The sequence below is a fragment of the Fistularia commersonii genome, chromosome 3 (genome assembly GCF_037954325.1).
Source record: "Fistularia commersonii isolate RoL2024-O1a breed Wild chromosome 3, RoL_Fcom_v1.0, whole genome shotgun sequence".
In the NCBI taxonomy this organism is placed as follows: domain Eukaryota; kingdom Metazoa; phylum Chordata; class Actinopteri; order Syngnathiformes; family Fistulariidae; genus Fistularia; species Fistularia commersonii.
Genome location: NC_141286.1, coordinates 14,167,050 through 14,188,978, shown reverse-complemented (window position 1 = coordinate 14,188,978; position 21,929 = coordinate 14,167,050). Strand labels below are relative to the sequence as shown.

The 21,929-nt window shown below is 43.8% G+C and overlaps 1 protein-coding gene across 1 annotated transcript in view; it reads right to left on the bottom strand.

Annotated features, from left to right (window-relative positions):
- Positions 1–1,208: 1,208 nt before the first annotated feature.
- adamts17 (ADAM metallopeptidase with thrombospondin type 1 motif, 17) overlaps positions 1,209–21,929 on the bottom strand; it is a 108,803-nt gene continuing 88,082 nt past the window's right edge. The window contains exons 15-23 of the mRNA XM_086143722.1: positions 19,798–19,918; positions 15,492–15,572; positions 14,369–14,526; positions 12,490–12,649; positions 8,504–8,639; positions 8,058–8,262; positions 6,694–6,846; positions 2,210–2,387; positions 1,209–1,896 (exon numbers count right to left, since the gene is read on the bottom strand). Coding sequence (XP_085999848.1) covers positions 1,745–1,896; positions 2,210–2,387; positions 6,694–6,846; positions 8,058–8,262; positions 8,504–8,639; positions 12,490–12,649; positions 14,369–14,526; positions 15,492–15,572; positions 19,798–19,918 — 1,344 coding nt within the window. The 3' untranslated portion in view covers positions 1,209–1,744. The remainder of the gene's footprint in view (positions 1,897–2,209; positions 2,388–6,693; positions 6,847–8,057; positions 8,263–8,503; positions 8,640–12,489; positions 12,650–14,368; positions 14,527–15,491; positions 15,573–19,797; positions 19,919–21,929) is intronic.

Below are 21,929 nucleotides of genomic sequence, written 5' to 3'. Positions count from 1 at the left end.
AGCGAGTCTGTGTCTGCCAGTTTGCACCGCAGCATCCAACTAGATTTAAAAAAAAACAAAAAACGCGCAACGAACACAAACTAGAACACAGCAGTGTGATAAAGTCAGTGGCGCCGGGTCAGAACATTTTCAACCCAGATGCGAGACGTTTAGCTTGTGAAATTAAAGAACAGTTAGCAACTGCGGATGCATAATAGAATTTTTTTTAAGAAAAAAGCTGGAAATGGCCGATATGAGAGGTTGTGTGTGACGCTTGTCCGGAAAAACAAACTGCTAAGAAGATGATCAGCTTGGGAAAAAACAGAAGTTTGTTAGATTTAGTCACCTGTACTAAGGGGCTGCAAATGAGGGGCTATTGATGTGTAACTTTGAGGATGAAATTTAATCTCATACGCAGGTTTTATGTCAGAGAATGATATTGGTATTATTGGTATTGACCAGGATGCCATCTGGTCTCCAATGCCAATAAAGTCCAGATCAAGATGGTATCAGATCTGTTGTGGGATTATGGCAAATAAAATGAAATCACTGAATAAAAAGAAATAACTAATTTTCATCTCATGTTACTGTCATGATGGGCATCAGTGGGCTGAATCCCAGTCAGTTTGGATTATTGACTTATTTCTTTCTGGGACTAAGAGCATTACGGTGGAAATACAAAAATCATTGGTTTATTGGAGAAAAAAAAAAAGAAGAGCAATATAGATATTTTTTTTTTTGTATTTCCCACCCTCATTACAAACTACACAATAGCCACACTAATTTTGAAGACTGACAGAAAGTTTGAGTGATATGTGATTGATTTTTTTTAAAGTCGTCATTCTAATTATCATTTGCTTCTTTGTTTTAGCGGTGGAACTGAAAGTTCCAACAAGAGCATCTAAAAACTGCAGCTGGTTGCGGGGTTTCTTAACCCTGCACTTTTCCCAATGCCCAGCAGGAGATGCAGCTTTAAGAGGAAAATAGGCCTGTCTGTCACATAAGAAATCTGTAAACTATCGCCTTTCGTAAAATTTCTTTCAACTCAATAAACTGCATCCCATCATGATGTTCTGAGTCATTTTGACTGATTGTAATCAGCCCCTCAGAGGACATGATGAAGGGGTCCGGGTCTTCTGACCCGATGGCCATCTGCCGCTTGACCCCTAGATTCAAAGTGTCTTAAAGACCTCACACCGGCTAAATCTGTCTTATACAGTATATTGATATTGTTTGATTTTTTTTTTTTTTTTTTATCATTACTATTTTCATTTTTGAATAAAGAAATATTTCAGTCTTATTTTATAAATGGAAACAGTTTTCTAGGTAATGAATTGGCAACAAGTTGCTCTGAAAACCAGCACAGTAGGGTAACAGGCTGGAGCTTGGGCTAGAAATCATTATCTCTTTCAGGAAAAACTGAACTTCAAAATCAAGCACTCATCTAAAATCTCTCTGTGCAATTATTCCACCTGGACTGGAATTTTTCTTTTTTTTTTCATTTCTTATTTTGTTTTTTTTGGCGTACAGCAAAAGATAAACCGGATAGGATCCTCTTCTCATTGACACTTGGAAGCTTATGAGACCAATAAGAAAACTAAAAATAAAAATACACGTCCGTGTTTCCTGTTGTAAAGTACAAAAAAAGTTCAACCATTAATAGAAACCGTTTCCTATAACATTTAACAATATTAAAAAGCATTTAAAAAAAAAAAAAGAAAAAAAGGGGGTGGGGGCGCTACACAGAGGAAGGTGCATTTGGTCATTAGCTCTTGTGCAAAGTCTTCTTAGCATAAAAGTCCCTACATGTTTGGCAGCAGCGCTGGTACCACCGCATGTCCTGACACAGGTTCTTCTCCCGGATCACACGGCAGTACACCGTCCACTGGTCGCCCAGGCATTTGTAGGTCAGAGCAGCTGTAGAGTAGGGGGACGACAAGCAGGGCTTAGGTTAGCATGCAGAACTACATTGCTTTTTGGACGGAGTGGTCAAAACAGGCGTTCGACAAGAAGGTTGCGTTGTTTTCGGTAACGGTACACGGTAAATCAACGTAATCCTTTTCTTTTTAAATCACGCAAAAGCGCACATGAGGAAAATGACGGACATCTAATGAAAATAAACACAAAATCACCCGAAATAAACAAATAATGGGCTAGAAATCACTGAAAAATAAAATGTTGCTAAGAAAAATATAATTCTGGCGATGTCGGGCTGAAATGGGAGTCTCACCAAGCCTGGGGGACGTGATGGTGTTCACGTTGATCTTCTCGTTGCAGGCACCGTGGTGACAGGGTCGGTAGGTAGGTGGCCTCAGAGGCACTGAGCAGTCATTGCCATGGCGTCCGGTCACGCGGTGCATGCACTGGACCACACGGGACTGAAGGCCCTTCCCGCAGGATGACGAGCACTGGGGGAAACCACGAAGGAGAAAGAGCCCATGATGGGACAAATACTGGGTACAGATGCAGATGTTTGATTGGGAAGATCAATTCACAAAATAAGAAATTAACCCTCTCCAGGCAGATGTTGCAGATTTGCGACAGCTAAATGCTACTTAGCTAATTACGCCACAACTTAATTTGAGCCTGAGAGGGTTAAAACAATAATATAAGCAAACTGTTTCATTTCACTCCCAAAAGATGAAGGAAGCGGATTGAATTTGCCATGTTTAATATTGACACATCTTATATTATAAACAGTGACCGTCGCTAATCATTTGGACATGTAGAAGCTGGTTTTGCCCTGAACCCCTCATCACTGGAGCAGGAGTGAGGCTCTCCCTTTTGTTGATTCTCAGTTTGTGAGTAAAGCGCCAACCTTAAGGGGCTGAGAAAATCATGACGAAAAGGAAGGTGCAACTGGATCATCAACACACAAGCTCTGTTTCTCCAGTAACAACCACGCTGAAGATAAACTCAGACTTGAGGTTCGGACTAGTTAGTGGGTTAGTGTTTATGTATCCGTCGGCAGGCTCAACCATGTTTGAGAGCCAACAGGATAATGCAAATATCAGCATAATTCTTTGACACGGTCTCTGGGGTTGATTTCTTTTGATGATATCTATCCATTTCACCATGATAGATGGGTGTCTAGCATAGGGGAGAGGTGTTGAAAGTCCCAGGTGGATGTGACATCACTAGTCCCATCAGTTAATGAAGACAAAAGTGTATTTAAATGCAAGTTAAGCGCCAGGTGCGGTTTGCTTTGCTAAAAGCTACCAGGGTTCAGTTGGAATTAGCTCTCTGTCGCAGCACCAAGGAATGGCGAGATGGAAGTAGGAGGGAGACAAGGGGACCCTCATTAACCTGGAGCAGCGAGCTGAGACTGGAAGGACGGGAGCCGACTAGAGATGTGTTTACTCAACCGCCACAGATGGCGCTCGTGCTCAGCGTTCAGAGCCCCTCAGCTGGAGCCAGTTACTTCACTATCTCAGCCCTCATACCATTTACACTTCCTGTTCTGGTTTTGTACATACACAGCCGCATGGGGAGACACATACACGCACAATAATGAACAGATTACGTGGATTGGATCATCCATCTCACCACATTCAATGTTTTTAAATGTATGCTCATGATGGTTTGTCACTCATATTCAACCCTTGACAAAATGACATCTTTATGGTAATGGTTAGTGGAAAAAAAAGTCCAGGGTTAATCCTGCCTCTCACCCAATGACAGCTGGGATAGGCTACCATAAGTGTGGAATAACCAGTAGATAATGAATGATTTGAAAGTGCAAAAACACTTAGCATTGATCATTTTGGTGAACTGAGGTTACCAACCGGGGGAAACACACACAGGCCACATGCAAACTCCATATAAAAAGACTCCCTTGTCAGAACCAAGGAGTACTGGCCAGGAGTACTGGCCAGCTCCAGTTAGGTTCCAACTCACCTCCTCCAGGGGACCCTTTTTTGGGGTTCTTGCCTTGCTGGAATTACATTGGCACAGGCACTAAGAGACAATGCTAGGGATCAATGTGACGTGCGGCTTAAGTCTAAACTCAAAAACAAATTTCTGTGAATTTAGTGGATATTGGGTGCCAGTGTCTTTAAGCCACAGTATCGTCATCATCGCATGCGACTGCTTGGCGCCAAATGCCTGTGTTGAGTTTTAAAAAAAACATGGCACCAACTACTACAAGGTGTATGGCATATCTGGTTGTTTGTTACAATCACCAGCCGTATGTTCTGTTGTCCCTTAGGAGTCTGAGTGTGTAGGGATCTGCCCTTCATGGAAAAGTGGAAGTTTGTGGGGAGTCTCGTCTGAGTTACGGGCTGTGTGGCTTTTCTTGGCTGTGAGCTTAGCCGACGTCAGGGTTTCCAGCGGGACTGCTGCAGCGGTTTCTCTTTTTTTTTTTATCGGCTTGTCGAGTGTTCTCCCTACAGCTGACGGAGATTATGTGCATCCAGTTTGTGGTATGTCGCCGTCCTTCCTATCTCTGTCCCGGATTACTCAGCGAAATTTTTGTAACTCATCTGTCTCCGGTATCCTCTGTTTGCACAGGTAGTCTGCTGACCTGAGTGACCTCCAATACGTGGGGCTGTCTGCTGCTGGCAGGCTGCTCTTTTGCTCACTGCTAGTCTTTTTAATAGAAAAGGAGTGGGGGAAGCTAGTCGGGAGGCCCAAGACCTGGTGGTGGGGTATCTGCATACCTGACTCACACCAATGGTAGTTGTCCATTACGTGTGTGTGTGTGCTTGTGCACTTCATGTGTGTGTGTCTCTCTCCCTCTCTCTCTCTCCTTGCCCTCCTCCTGGCTGCCCTCCTGTGGTGAGCCCCTCTCCTGTCATCAGTGTGGTGGTCCATCCACCTATATATCCCCCCCAGCCAGTGTTTTGAGCTATTTTCGACTACTTACTGAATAAATCAATAAAAGGTTGTCAAGGTTCCCCTAAACCCTGTCTCTGTCCATTGTTGTTCGCGCCTGTGTACCTTGCATTAGTGGGTTGATCTCCTTTCCTAAGGGGTATACTGTATCTCCCTTTGGTGGCATTGTTGATAGTGTAGTGAGTCACGAATGTTGGGGTTTATGTTGATGCTTGTTGCTGTGTGATTTCGGGGCTGCTGGGAATTTTGTGGATGTAGTTTGGAAATTCTGTTGTTTTTTTTTACCAAGAATTGAGCAGGAATAGTTAGTTGTATTGCAGGCTTGTGTGGCGTGGCTGTGGCCGACAACAGCTATTGCTTTTTAAACTGACGTTTTTACCGTCAACTAGGTGTTTCCTCTGACTAAAACGCCGCAACATAAATTAAGATAAAAGGGTTACATTGATACCCTGGTTATGCCACACGAAGAAGGAAGACGAAGGATCTACCACAGGATTCATGTTCAGATGCGGGAATAATAACCATGGACAATCAGATAAATTCAAGTGCTTTTATTTTCTCCCTGGACTGCTTCACCATGTGAAAGCCCCTGCTATTTTGTAACTCTGTACTTATTTTGACCAAAATGTTGATGTTCCTTTGCTAGCCCCGGAAACCCCTCTGACGTAGTAGGCCAGAAGAGCTTGGACCTCTTTGTCACTCCAATTCTCGCTAATTCTGTCCATATTGTTGCAAGAGAACGGTTGAACAGTGACCGCAATAGATTTTCAAAATGGCAAAGAGCAGTCCGCGAGAAGTATTTAGTAATTGACACGGCTTATGAATTCTATCAATTACCAAGCACCTATATCATATGAGTTCCCTTGGAACCCTAAGAAGACTGCGCCTCGGAGTAGGAGCTATGGTTCGAGGAACTGAGTTCCATGGTTCTGGTTCTTATACCGTCTGAATGCAGGAGGAAAAGGCCCAGTTCCTGAAAAGGTCCTAGGAACTGCAAAAAGTTCTGTGATTGCAGGCGATCACACTAACCCTGCCAGCTGGGATTGACTGCACCACCCCTGCAACCTAATGAGCAGGATGAGCTGTATGGAGAAGAAACGAATGCCTAAATGAATGAATAAATGAGATTAATGGGGTAGCGTTTGTGCTTTTCAAAAATAAATTTGGCACAGCGCTGAACCGCTAATGCGAGGAAATTTTAAAAGCTGAATGAAGACTTAAATGAGGGATGAATAAATAACTAGACAGGATGAATTCCAGTTGAAGGTTCATTTTGCCAATTTAGGTTCTCAATCGGAATGCGCGTGACTTCTTAAAAATTCAATCGTGACGCATTTCTTTAAACCTGCATATCTTTATGCGCCTCGGAAAACTTTGCTTTCGAATATTTCTCCATCCGCCTGCGAAGCCTTAGCTCATGCTTCCCGGATCCTTCGCTTTCGACCCAGTCATGATTACGCCCACCTGTTTCGAATCACTTTATTATTACATTATTTTAGGCCATTACTGGCCCAATGTCGCCCCCATCAAAAGAGTTTGGAAGGTGTTGCTGGCCTGAGGGGCAGAGATGGAAGAAGAGACCGTTAAGGGGAACCAAGTACAATTTATAAGATGAATAGAAAAGGGGAAAAAAAAAGTTTGGAATCGCTTCGGTTTTTACAAACAAGCAAAAATGAAAGGATTCATTTTCCTGGTCAGGAGTAGCCGAGAGTGGATGTCGACTTCCAGAGGATTAGCCGGTTATAGAAGGAATTCGTTTTTTGTTCCGATGATGTTGGAGCATATTCTGAGGGTGCCACTAGAAGCAGGTGATATTCCCCCATCTTTCTCCTTTTTTTTTATTATTCCTAATCCGGAGACACGAAGGACCGCCATGCTTACCTTGGACCAGTCCCCTGTCTTCCACTCGTAGCACTTGGAGTGGTCCTCGCAGGGCTCCTCTTGGGTGGGCTGGGACAGAGGGTCGCACAGACCCTTCGGGTTCGTGCACGAGACTCTCCTCCTGCGAACTCCTTGACCGCAGTCCGATGAACACTGCAAAAGCGACAGGTGTTAAACCACGTCGAAACCGACCTACCTAAACTACAACCGAACCGGCATCAGTGCGTGTCCATATCCTTCAGCTATTTCTTTAGGTAGTAGCTAGTAGCTAATATCTAGGCTTCTTTAAAAACAGAAATAATGGAAATATGAAGTAGTTTAGTGGGTCCAGCTGGGTTTGCTGTATCTGGCTGGGTATTTGGTTGTAAATTTTACAGTTTTAATACCCACTGGCATAGTGTAACAGAATGGGGGCCTTATTCTTCAAGCTCCAACTAAGCAGGAAGTGCCATTTCATGGGTCTTATATCTTGTAGGTCTTTATTTCAAAGGCCTTTGAGGATTAGTTGAACCAGACTCAAGAACAGGATATAACACAGACTTAATGGTTTTGCGTTTTACTTAGCGTTGAAAGAATAGACGCTCTACTCCATTGCTGATCTGGTCTGAAGAGAATGACCACATATTCTCAACCATTACGCCCCTTGGCTCTCGAGATGATGAGAAAAACGATGATGATGACGCATCTCGGTGAGGAGGGGAATATTCTACTGAGTTATTTTAATTACAATTTTTAAAGCACTGGATCTTCTGTTAAATATTGGTAACAGGCTCTTTTACACAAGTGAAATCTCAGTGACGCCTATGTGAAACTGGGACAAATGCTATTCTATAAAAGAGCTGCTCGCAATTTAGAATAACATTACATCCATTCACTTGAAACATGATATTGTTTTTATTGCTGTCAGGTAATCGAAATTCACATGTATTGCACCGTTAATCTGAATCCTGCTACTTTCCTATTTTCACTGACGGCTTGACGCGATTGGCTGAACACATTCATGTGATTTAAATATAAAAAAAGAATGCCATTTCCAACATCCATTATGCTTTGGAAAGTTGCATATTTGAGATCTCTGGCAACTAAGGTGGAGGCGGAGCTAATAACGCGCCAGTGTTTTTCAGAATAATTCAGTTTGCATTAATGTGCAAAATGTAATTTTAAACTGTCGGCAATAAACTTTGATGGCCAAGATGTTCAAACAGCCCTTATTTGGAACGAATGAGGTGCTTTTGGCTCATTGGTCTTTTGCCTGTGAATTATGAATTTAGCCTTTCTTTGCTCGTCATGATTTTATGCAGTAAATGAAACTTGTGTTCAAACTCCTGCTCAAAACTTGTTTGAAAACAGGAATAGCTGCGTACCTTGGACCACTCGGACGCCTCCCACACAGTTAGGCAGAGGCGGCCATCGCACCCCTGCAGGACCGGGGGTCTCCCACCCTGGCAGTACAGGTCCCTGGTGTGGATGAGGGAGCCGTTCTGGAGCTGGTACATGCAAACTACCTCTCTCTGCTGGAAGCCTTTCCCACAGGTCACCGAGCAGGACCCCCACTCCCCCGTCACCCACCTGGAGAGTCAGTGAACCCCCATTATCATCTCAGCCACCTCTTTAAGACTGCACAGTGATTTTAATTCATTTTCATTTCAAAAATCTAAATAAATACAACACAGTTCAAGGTTCATAGGATTTTCTGAATTTGCTCATGTCAATCTAGATGTGAGGATTATTTCCTGGTGACAAAAAGCTGCTATCACATTTGCTGCTGTGTGTGTGTGTGTTAGTGCACGCTTGCTTGCGCTTGCCTCACCTGTACTGGCACGGGTGGGAGTTGCAGGCTCGTACTTGGGGCTGCGGCCGGTTCTCGGGTTGACAGTAGCTGTCGTTGACCACATCCATGGTTTTGTTGGCGATTCTCATACACGAAACGACTGTTCTCCTCTCACCTGTGTGAGACACACACACACACACACACATTATAACAACAAAAACACACAGTGTAACTTCACCTTGGAAGCAAACTAAGTTTCTTTGTTCTAATAAACATTGTGTCTCTAAAGCCAAGAGGCATTATATTGACTAAAAAAAAAAAAAAAAAAAAAGTATCTTCCTCACAGCCTGAATGACCGAGTGAGCAATTTTGTGATGAGAGGGACTATTCGAGTGAATTAATATGTAATTAAGTAAGAGTTTGCACAAGTGAATTAATAAGCGCACTTCTTCTTTTGGCTTTTCCCGCCACAGCGAGTCAACTTTCTCCATCTAGCCCTATTCTCTGTATCCCCCTCTCTCACACCAACTACCTTCCTATCCTCTCTCACTACGTCCATAAATCTTCTCCTTGGTCTTCCTCGAGACCTCCTGCCTGGCAGCTCCAATTCCAGTATCCTACCAATATATTCACTATCCCTCATCTGTACATGACCAAACCATCTCAGTCTGGCTTCTCTGACCTTCTCTCCAAAACATCTAACATGTGCTGTTCCTCTGATAGACTCATTCCTGATCCTATCCATCCTGGTCACTCCCAAAGAGAACCTCAACATCTTCATCTCTGCAACCTCGGGTTCTGGCTGCTGTCTTTTGGTCATTGTAACAGTTTCTAGTCCATACAGCATCGCTGGTCTCACCACTGTCTTGTAAACCTTTCCTTTTATTCTGGCTGATAGTCTTCTATCACATAGTACCCCTGACACTTTTCTCCACCCATTCCAACCTGCTTGGACCCGTCTCTTCACCTCTTTTCCACACTCTCCGTTGCTCTAGACTGTTGACCTTAAGTACCTGAAATCCTCCAGCTTCTTGATCGCCACTCCCTGTAGCCTCACCGTCCCACCCGAGTTCCTCTCATTCACACACATATATTCTGTCTTGCTGCGACTAACTTTCAAGCGAACAAGGCAGTGAATACGAGGAAGTAAAAGACACGGTGACTGGGTAAGTCTATGAATTTTTCGTGGATGAGTGAGAGTGATTAAGCGACTGAGAAGGAATAGAGTACGTTTCATGTCAGTTAACGGATGAGACAAATGTGAGTAAATAAATGTAATGTAAACGAATGAGCAAGTCAGTCAGTGTGTAAGTGAGTCAATAGGTGACAAAATGAAGAAGTCAGTGATCAAGCAGACACAGGTACGTTAGTTAATGACTTGATAAATAGGTGAGGTTGTGATAAAATTGACGACTGAGTTCATAAGATCTTAAATGAGTAAATAAGAGATTCGGCAGATGAGTCAATATCTGACTCAGTACGTGAGTGACCACTAGTTGTTGGGTTAGTGGAGAGTTTGGATAAGTAAATGAGTAGGGGAACGAATTACTGTGTCACAACGAATGTGGCTGGGTAAATAAGTGAATGATCAAATGAACGAGTGAGTAAAAATAACCAGTGTGTAAGCAGGTGGTGAGTATCGACACGTTTGGCTTATAGTTGTCTGGGGTCTTTGACATCAAGTAATGACCCTCCTCTGACATTCACAACCGAAGCGCTCTTGAGCAAGGCGATGAACGACACTCCCCCGGCGTGTGTGAGAAGGCTCTCCTCCAGAGCGGTGAGGTGAGCTGTGTGAAAATGCAAGCTCAAGAGTTTGATATTAGAGGCTGCATTGTGTGTGTATGTGCGCTCTAGACGTCAAATCACACATCTCGCTAGGCTCTCAAGTGCGCAGACAAACTCTAATCCGCCATTAAAAAGAGATAAGCCGGGCCATGGTGGGTCGGCCTCCGGCTGCTTCGCTGGCAACTAATCCAGAAGCACCTGACCTCTTCTCCCGGATAAAAGCAGTCAACTGCAACTTCAAAGTTCTCTTCTCACATACATGCAGACGGGAATATTTTGAGCGCTAGATACCAATATTACAAAGCAGTAAGCGGATAAAGGGGCTCAACTGTGGGGGTTCTGGATAATTAGGACCGCTGTTCTGACTGTGTGATGCTGATCGCTAACCTGGATTAGCCAGTCGCTCTCCCCTCAGCATCTTCATCCCTACACCCGTTGGACTTCTCCAAATTTAAAGGTTCATTTCCCAAATGAAACCAAAATTTCTCTGGACGGAGCAGCTCGTTTTGAACTTGGTGCAGATATTCATCATGGAACAATGAAAGCGGGTCATGTTGGAGGCAGTGTGATAAACGTGCATTTCTGTTAAATGTTTACAGTATATATACCATTTTGCCTACAGGTACAAGTGGATTTAGATATGAGTCTCAAAGGTGATACACTTATTTCTAAGGTATAAAACTCTGACACAAACATATAAACCCGATATCCGTTGGGAACAAACCACTTTGGAAAGAAAAAGAGGACAAGTAATTTCTTCCTGCACAGGGATATGTTATGATTATGGAGGGCACCTGACCCAAATGCAAGAACTCTGAAGAGGTAAGGCATTTATTTACAGAGGAAGTTGACGGATGACTGTGCTGGATCTGGGGTTGAGTCTCAGGAACGATGAACTTGCTAGGAAAGGTGGGACATGGAAGCCCGGTCGGGAGTGGGTGGCTAGCAAAGGGTGCTGGGGAGGACCGGTTTCTGGATGGGCACGTAGCTGGGCTTCTGGAACGGGAATAGCTACAGGACTGGGAGCTACTCCTAGGGCTCTCCCTAGAGTGTCTGCTGGGTCAGAATAGCCAGATTGATTACGGCGGGTACCTGACCCAAATGCAAGAACAGTCTGAGGAGGGAAGGCTTTTTAAGGGGGTTATTTACAAAGAAAGTGAACAGATGACTGGGCTGGATCCATGTTGCATCTGGGCCACGTCACAGGGGTTTCAGGAGCTTGTGAGTAAAGGTGAGATGTAGATTTCTGGGCTTGGGAGCGACCGTAGTCTCAGGAACTAGGAACTTGTGAAGAAAGGCAATCAGAATCGCAGGAGTTTCAGGAACTAGTGAGGAATGGTCAAACGTGGAATTCTGGCCGCGGGTATAAGGAACTTGCGAGGAAAGGTGAGATGGAGAATACTGGGCTTGGGGGAAGCCCCGTCGGGGACGGTTGGCTAGCTGGAACTGAAGGCGCTGGAAGCAGGCTCCTCTTAGCCTCAGCACTGCACACCTGTTGCAGTCCACCCTCCTGCACGGCTGCTGCTTGACAAGAGCTTCTGGTCAAGAACTGCAAAGACTGGTAACACCGGATCCCAACAGGATCTAAGTCTGATTGTTTTGCTTCCTCACCTCATTTCTGAACTTCAGGAGAACTTAACAACAGCCACGGACCAAACCATTCGCGATGATCGCCTGGATCACTGATATCTACGAAACTCGTTTTTTCAGGAAAAAAAATTGTTTTTTCTCCAATTCGTTTCAATCTTTAAAGTAACTAAATTGTCAGATTCCATGTCTGGGATGGCGTCCATCTTTAATTTACAGTAAGCACAATTCGGCTTCGGGCGGCAGCATCAAAGCTATGGCTGCAGGGCAGTAAACAAGTCTTAGACATTCATAGACACCTAAATTATGGCTGACAATGAAACATTTTGGCAGCAGGAGTGCAGTTCAGGAGCAGAACATTTCTGAGCCCTGCCGTAACTGGGGTGGATTGAACAGCCAAAAGTCAATAAATAACACTGTTTAGGAAAAATGTGCCTGTGTTGAGAGTCGATCACAGCTGGACATAGAGGGTTTATGCTACACTAGTTTATACTTGGTTAAGATGCTTTTTTTTCAGAACCGCAGCATTTTGAGGGTTAAATGCTTTATAAGGGGGTACTGGAGTAAAAAGAAAACCTCTTTTCTATTGTGAAAATCTATTCTAGTCCCCGCTCGTGTGTGTGTGTGTATGTGTGTGTGCTGGTGGTCACCTCCTCCACACTGGACAGTGCAGTCCTGCCAACTGCTGTGGGTCCAGATGTAGAGATGCTCTGGCTCCCGCGGCTCCTCATCGCCCCGGTCCTTGGAGGTGTTCAGGGATACGGTGTACTCATAGTGAATCCCATAACTTTGGTCGTGGAACAGCAGCACCTGAATATACAAACATAACCCTGTGATGAATATTTACTATCAGCGTCCGATATATTAAGAATAAGTTGCAAAATAAAATATCCAGTCCGATAAATACTGACCGTTTGGCGCAAATCATGCGCTGATAAAATAAACATCAATAAAACGATTCTGACTATTTAAACTCGTTCATCAGGATAAAAGCTGTGAAGACTAGAATCACAGTCCTGTATCATTTTAATATGTGTGAGTGACTGAGTGAGCCAGTGAACTGTCAGTGAGCGAGTGTGTATGTAAGTGAGTCATCACCAATGCTGTTGCATTAGCAAGTAGTAAGGAAGGATAATAAGTGATCTGTTAACTAAATATATCAGATAAACAACAGAAACCAGTAACAGGAAATGTTAATGAGTGAGTGAGTGAATGAGGGAGTTAATGAGTGAGCTACTAAGCAGTGACTGACTGAATGCGTAACTGAATGATTGGGTGATTAATGAGGAACTGACTTAGTGCATGCGAATGTGTTGACGTGTGAGCAATGTGCTGGGTTAGTTTTTTGAAAAAACAGAGATGGCCTTGGAAATGCGGCCTCAGTGCGGGTCTGGCCGGTGTCTCCCTGATCCAGCCTCTGGGGGGGGCACGGAGATTTATGGACGTAGTGAGAGAGGATATGAATGTAGTTGGTGTGAGCGGGGAGGATACAGAGAATAGGGTTAGATGGAGAAAGTTGATTCGCTGTGGCGACCCCTGAAGGGAAAAGCCGAAAGAGGAAGAAGAAGAAGAAGAAGAAGAAGAGAGATGGCCTTGGAGATTCCGGCTAAGCCGATGTTGGGCAGTTCTGTAGAAGAACTCTAGAAGTTCCGCTGTTCTCCACGGGATTTACTGGTCCATGCAGACCTCCTGTGGGATCGGAGTGCCAAATGACCCCTGACCCCTATTTGACTCCAGTGCAACCAGCTGTTCAACTGTGAAGGAGACCTTCCATGGAGGTCAGATTGGCCTCCTGCTGGGAATCTCGGGGATTCACTTCATTCTGAATCCAAATACCATCATTTCTGGACTATTGAGCGCACCTCAATACAAGCCGCACCGGCTAGCTGATCGCTATCTTGGGCTTCCTCCTGCGCACTAAAACCAACAAAAACAAAAAAGCCGTCTTCTTCGGTGTCAGAGTTGAACAGACTCGGTCATTTCATTGGTCCAATGTGACGAGGATAAATGTTTTAGCGGCGTGAAGCTCATTAGCCCCCCCCCCCCCCCCCCCCCCCCCAAAAATCCATATATCAGCCGCACCGTTGTTTAAGTGAAAAAAGTCACGGCTTATCATCCAGAAATTACGGTATTCACTATCATTTACTCCTGAGAGCCGCAGGTAAGTCACACCAGTCCTGTCATTGCAAAGAAGATCTTTTTAAGCTCTGGCGAATATTGAGCACTAACTATTTAAAACTAGAAGTATTTTAACTAACTATTAATTCTAAACAATGTAAAATACATTGTTTTTCAGCTTTGAATATTTTTGAAGTATAACTATTTGGCTATTTGGCTATTTGGCTATTTGACTATTTTTTATCTTTGGCTACTTAGTTTGCTATGAATATTTGGCTCGCTATGACCGTGGTTCCTCAGAGGTGCAGAGTAACATGTACTTGAAGGACTGCTAAAAAAAAGCAAAAGTACTTGCTTCTGTTGCCAGCTACTTCAGTAAATGTATCGGGTCCAGTGTGGGATGTTCTGTACCATCAGGTGGAGGGGGGTCTTGGTGGGGCCCTTTGCCGACATCTTCTCCCATAGCCCCCGTCTGACGTAGCGCACGGTGGTACCGGCCAGTTCAAACTCCCCTGGCAGCTCGATCTTCCAGTCGCTATTGATGGACCTTTTGCTGGCGTCTTTCAAGGCTGCCAGGAGATAAGGAAGGAAGACGACAATAATACTATTGAAAATCATAGAAACATAAAAGTAGTTATGGACACATGGATTGTATGTATTTCTGACTAATGAATCCAGAGTGGCAGTTTTAGTTCATCGCGGCAGAGCTCCTATGTAACGTTGTCAACAACCGGCATCAACGGATGACAGTTTAACGTTGAAAAGACGCCGATTAAGGCTTCAAATGAAAATTAAAAGCAGAGAAAAGTCAAGCTAATGCAAAAGGGATTTCACCTCAGACAGACTGCAGTCCAATGTTGTGCAGACATTAAATAGGGTTACATATCCAAAAAAGTTAGACAAATTTGACATATTTAGCTAGACAGTGACATTTGTTAACCTTCCCACCTTAACATTGGACCACAAATGTAACATTTCAATGTTGAATAATATTGCATTTGTCATCTTATCCAACGAGATACGAATAACGACACAATCAGTGGCTAGCTTTCGTTCGTGGCTGAATCAAGTTGGACCGCACTTGCTGACATCGAAGGTCATGCTTTCACTTGGGATCTAAACAAGGATCCAACAGGAATATCCGTCTAACAATTAAAAAACAATTTAGAAAAAAAAAAGAGAGAAAAAAGCAAAACTGCATTTATTTTAATGACCGCAAATTTAAGTGTAGACATTACTTTGAAATCTACATTCGACACCTAAAAAACATTGGTGTCCAGCTGACGGATCCCCACTGAGAGACAGTGTTATGCCTGTCATGATTGTTATGATGTTATGAAAATTGTCATTACATTATAATTATGTGTACAACGATGAATGTGAAAAGGCTTAGCAACTTTTTCCAAGAGCTTTTCTATTTTCTGGTCACTTAAAGTCCTTTATTCTGTCTGCTCATGTAGCCCATTCCCACATACCATTTTGGGGGGTCGGTATGGTAGGTATTGGAACATTCTTACCCATGGAGCATTCTTACCCAGAAAGCTGTGTGAGGGTTTGTCCTCCACCACCTTGATCCTTCGAGCTCCCGCCGGTATGACCACAGCCTCGATGTAGCCTGACGGAGACACACGTACACACTGTGAAAACCCCTCTCTGGGAGGAAGGTGTGGACGTGGAAGTGGGGGGAGGGGCAGAGGGAGCCCCAACCTCCATCCAGTAATATCACATACTCCATCTATAGTCACGTGGAGTTCAAATCAACAGGATGCCAGGACTGATAAAATAAACAAAATCACATCCAAATTCAAAATCACCTGATGCTGGGCCATAAATCCATAATAATTGTCTACGACATGTTAAATACAAGGTAGTATTCCTATTGCAACAAATGAGTTTGGTGACCTCAAAAAACTGCTGCTTATTTTCACCTCAGTGAGACACTTGAGACACGTGCGATGGAAAATGAAAAATTCTGGGTGTTAAATTAGAGGTGTCACTATTATACTGGAAAAGAAAAAACAAGACAAATAATTCTACCATCGTAATTAAGTTCCCTATACCCTATTTGGCTCCTTGTCTGCCAGACGGTGTGTTTCTATACGTACCTTGGAGCTTCAGGACCCACAAACACACACACAGACACAGACACACAAAAAACACACGCGACATGCTACATAGCACAAGGACAGGTGAATCTGCATGTCTTCACTCAACACACCCATGACGAGACACAGCCCGACGTTTTGTCAAATGCACACAGCAGATGAAATGCAAATTGGACAAATTTGAATTTCAACTTCCTTCTCTTGACCTCATGGTTATAAGATAGTTATTACACAGTAATGAATGAGGGACAGCCAGCACCTTGCTTTTCGTGAACATAATTTTTTTTCCAAGCTGAGTCCTACCTTAAAATAACTCGGGGTACAAGCTTTTTTCACAGCTGTTCGGGAAATCTCAGGTGAGGAAGAAGGGGATGGACGTTCTGCTTTTCCAGACCACCATGAATTTGCATTTCACCGGCCTGAATTCAAATCACAAAAAGCTTGGACACCCAGGCAGAAAGAAAGCCTGTGCAGGTTGCTTCCCAGAGGTTTAGCACCTTGTATTCACCATGAACATGTACACACACACACACACACACACACACACAAACACACACCCCTCCCTACTAAGAACCACACAAATGTACCCTTCCACCGTCCACCATCCCGCCTGTCCAGCTCCGGTGAGACGCAGCCGTGACTCTCCTGGGTTTATATATACATGAAGGTATAATTATAAAGTACCTACACATCAAAGAAGCTTCTGTAAAAATGTGACTGGTGATCGGCTAAATATCCAAGTGAGTCTGGTAGGGCTGGTTTCCTCCCCCTCAAACAATGTTTTTTTGGGCTTTAAATTCAAGCCTTATTTCCATTGCATTTACCGTATTTGCTGGACTGGAATATAAGCTGCACCCACTAAATTTTTAAAGAAAAAAATATTTTTATATATATTAACTGAACTGGACTATAAGCCGCAGATAACAATGTTGTAAAATGACATATTTACTCTGAAAGATTTTGAAAATGTTTAATTACATACCTTACTTGATTGTTTCCAAATGGTGACTGTAACATGGCAGTAAAACAGCTGATCAAACAAAACAGAAAAGTCAATGATGGCTTTATTCATCCTCCTCCTGTGCACTGAAACCACTGAGGTCTTCTTCAGTGTTGGAGTTCATGCCAAACTTACGTGCAGCAGGTCTTTTTCCTTCCTGGATTGACAGACTGATTACTTTCAACTTAAAAGCTGCATCATTTGCATTTCTTTGTATTCTTTCTATGATCAGGGTGTGGAAAATATTTTGTGTGTCATGCTGCGTTTTGCATTGAGTGTAGCGTCTTCCTCCTCTGTGCATTGACCTCTTTCATCTGTCTTATTTTTGCACTCCCTGATAGAACGCCTCCTGATGGCTGTTACAGAAGAAAAATCCATATATAAGCCACAGGGTTTAAAGCGTGGGAAAACTGTAGCGGCCTATAGTCCGGAAAATACGGTTTTAGTCCAATAACTTCCTGGTGCTCTGCTGACTTTCAGGCAACTCCTGCTAAGTTTTCATCGTGCCTTGCCATGTTTAACCCTCATATTATGTTAAGGGTCAACTTGACCCATTTCACCCATTGACCCAATGGGTCAAACTGACCCTTAACATAATATGAGGGTTAATAGCTTTAGCTTAAATTCATTCCTTCTCTTCCTCTTTGTTTTCTTTTGGCTGCTACAGGGTCGCCACAGTGAATCTTCTTTCACTATGTAACTCAGCTCTCTGCAGCCTCTTCTGCAGCCCACACCAACTAATTCCATGTCATTTTTCACTCAATCCATAAATGTCCTCTTTGGTCTCCCCTTTGTCCTTTTACCTGTTGTCTCAAACCTCTGCATCCCTCAACCAATATGCTCACAATCCCACCTCTGTCAATGTCCAAACCATTTTAGTCTACCCTTATCTCCCAAACTTCTAACATGTGCTGTCTCTTTGATGGACTTATTCTTTATCAGTATTGATCCCAAATGTAGTCCCAGCTCCATCTTGAACTTCTATGTCACACCTAAACCACACCTAACCACTGTCTCACAGCATACATGTCCTGCACCAGACTCACTTACTTGAGACTCCAGACCACCTCATACATGCCATTTATCATACTCTTTTCTCTTTCTAAATGTTGACCAAAGAGTAAATGTTGACATTTATTTTTGTCATTTAATAAATGGAACGTAAAACATTAAAAAAGTATATAAATACATTATTACGTTGGACTGCTGTTGCTTGAGAAGTTTTTTGGTGTCGACAACCAGCTCACTTGGATGGCGAGGAGGAGGGAACCTGGTCCAAAGGCTGGTGTTCAAACTGGTCTACATCCCGCAGGAGAGCTCACATAAGACTGCGTCTACCTGCGGTTACACACTACTGGCAGTGCAAAACACACACATACACACACACACACGAGCACGCACACACACACACACACATACACACAATGCATGCTTCTTACATGAGAAACACTTGGGCAGGGCCCTGGCCATCACACAGGTAGAAACCCTCTTACACTGCGTGGTGGGGACTGGAGGACAAGACAAGGGAGGGGAGGTCACATGTACTGAGGAACACACGGGCATGTGCGTGCATGTGCACACTAATACACACGCAAGTGTCGCCGTTATCATCCCCTCCTGTAACAGCTTGTGTCACATTTGTTCCCCGAGACACAGAGACACTGAGCAAATGGAGGGCAGCTGGTTGCAACAGGGAACAAAACTGACTGGGGAATAAGGGGTTAAAAGAGATCACTATTTTTTTGCGCCTGTCTCAAATTGGATTATTCTAAGGAGCACAATATATAAGTTAGCAAAATCAGGCAGACAAAAGGCTGAGGATTGGACATAATGCTGTTCACAGATGGTGAAGGATCCCCTCATCATCAAAAATATACGGGATTTCGGTCTTTACACACACCTGTCGTATTCAAATTTTTTTGCATGTTATCACCCGTTCATGCGTATTTCTAATCAAAATGCGTAAATGTAAGAGGTGACAGACATAACTCTCTAGTCGTCTTTGCTTCAGGCGTAAGAAACTGAATTCCTAAATCGCATTTTTCTGTTTTTTAAGGCAATACTCAAGACTCGATCATTGGATGTCCAGGATTTCCAGAAAGCAGGTAAGTGACTAGTTGTGTATCCTTGTGAGAGGTCGCACTGCGGTGCAAACACATGCTTAACCCTGTGTATTAGATTTATTCAGTGGATTAGTTTGTTAAAATGAACCAATGGACAGAAAAGAAATGACTCAAAGAGAAATGCTCGAGAAGATACTACAAAATACACACGCACACAAACACACACACACACACACACACACACACACACACGCACACACACACGCACACACACGCACACACACACGCACACACACACACACACAAACGTAGATAAAAGACATTTACACTGATAAATCACAGTGTATTAGTGCCAGGGTGTATAGCGGCATCCAGCCAGCAGGGGATTCAGCTTGATTTCAGTTTCTCACGTGACAGCAGGTGTCTTTCTTCTTCTTCAGACTATCCAAAAGAATCACAATGAGGGGCAACGACACATCCAGACACACACACACACACACACACACACACACACACACACATACACACACACACCCAAATACACATACACGCACACAAACATACGCACTCCACGACACACACAAATACACACACAAATAAACACACACACACACACACACACACACACACACACACACACACACACACACACACAATAACAAACCCACTAACCCATTCCTTTGGTGTGGTTGAAGTCTCCCCGGACAATCTTGCAAGAGCGTCCGTCCCCATTGCAAACCCCACAGCGGTCCTCTTTGGCCAAGGAGCCGATGGTGCCGTCGCAGCCAATTTTCTGCGGGCGGTGAAAGTAGAGGGTGAAAACGGGCACTCACATACACTCGGTGTGTATGTATACTGCTCAAACAAATAAAGGGAACACTTGAACAACACAATGTAACTCCAAGTCAATCACACTTCTGTGAAATCATAGTGTCCACTCAGGAAGCAACACAGATTCATTTTGACTTGTTTTAAGGACATTACATCAAAGTTGGATCAGCCTGGAGTTTGTTTTTACACTTTAATTTTGAGTGTGATTCTTATCCAGACCTCCATGGGTTGATACAATTGATTTCCATTGATCATTTTTGTGTGATTTTGTTGTCAGCACATTCAACTGTGTAAAGAGCAAAGTATTTCATAAGAATATTTCATTTATTTAGATCTAGGATGTGTTTTTTAAGTGTTCCCTTTATTTTTTTGAGCAGTGCATGTCTGTGTGTATGTGTGTATGTGGTTGCAAGTGTGTGTGAGTGTGTGTCTGAGCTGTCAATCTTTTATATCTTCAGTGCACAGAAATTTTATTTCAAATCAAAGTATCACAGGCTGCATGGCGCAGCAACTCTTCAATTACACCACAGAAATAGAAGCAGGAAAGAAAAAGAAGTTTGAAATAAATGAGACAGAGTGAATAAATAAAAAGGAGATAAACAATGATGGCAAATTAAGAAAACAGGATTAAGGGGAATTCCGTATAGTCAAAACCTGCCAAAATAAAGCACAAAGCAGGAGGGTTGTCAGGCACTCTGGTGTAAATAAATAGAATGATAACAATAAATAAACTACAATAATGACCAAAAACTACAAAAGAGAGGTGATAATCCGCTAAACTATAGACAAAACAAGAGGCTCCCAGGTGTAAAGAGGGTTGATGAAGAGCAGACGAGACCCTCGGAGAGGCAGATTTATAAGTGGTAAAACTCCAGTGATTGTTTTGATTTAGGAATGTGTTATTTTGGGATTTGCTAAGGACCTTTACCTTGACAATAAAAATATAAATAAATATATCAATATTTAAATCAATTAATTAAAATTAACCCCTCTGTGAGCTATCACCTTACCGTGTTGGAGGGGTTTGCATGTCCCAGTGATCCAGGGAGCTATGTTGTTAGGGGCTCTATTCACCTCAAAGGGTCACCCAAGGCAAACAGGTCCCAGGTGAGTGACCAGACAAATTGTGGGTCAGAAGACTTCCCATGAAGAAGAAAATCATTGGACCTAGTTTTCCCTTGCCCGGATTCGGGTCACCGGGCCGCCCCCCCCCGGAGCCAGGCCCAGGGATAGGGCTTGGTGGTGCGCGCCTGGTGGCCAGGTCTTTCCCCATGGGACTTGGCTGGGCACAGCCTGAAGGAACGACATGGGTCCCTCTTCCCTTGGGCTCACCACCCACAGGAAGGGCCAAGAGGATCGGGTGCAGTGTGAGCTGGGTGGTAGCCAGAGTGGGGGACCTTGGCAATCTTATCCTCGGCTACAGAAGCTGGCTCTTGGAACATGGAATGTCACCTCTCTGGTGGGGGAAGGAGCCTGAGGTGGTGCACAACGCTGAGGGATTCTGACTAGATATAGTCAGACTCATCTCGATTCAAAACGTTGGGTCTGGAACCAGGTCTCTCGAGAGGGGCTGGACTCTTTTTTTATTCTGGAGTTGCCCCTGGTGAGAGGCGCCGGGCAGGTGTGAGCATATATCGATTGCACCTGTCTTGGCGCCTGCATGTTGGGGTTCAACCCTGTGGACGAGAGGGTAGCCTCCCTCTGCCTTCAGGTGGGGGGGACGGGTTCTGACTGTTTTTTGTGGCTATGCACCCAACAACAGTTCAGTTTATCCACACTTCTTGGTGTCCCTACAGGGGCTGCTCAAGAGTGCTCCTTCCGGGGACTCCCTTGTTACACTGGGAGACTACAACGCTCACAAGGGCAACAACAGGGCAACTTGGAAGGACGTGATTCAGAGGAGCAGCTCCCCTGATCTGAACCCGAGTGGTGTTCTGTTATTGGACTTGTGTGCTTGTCACGGATTGTCCATA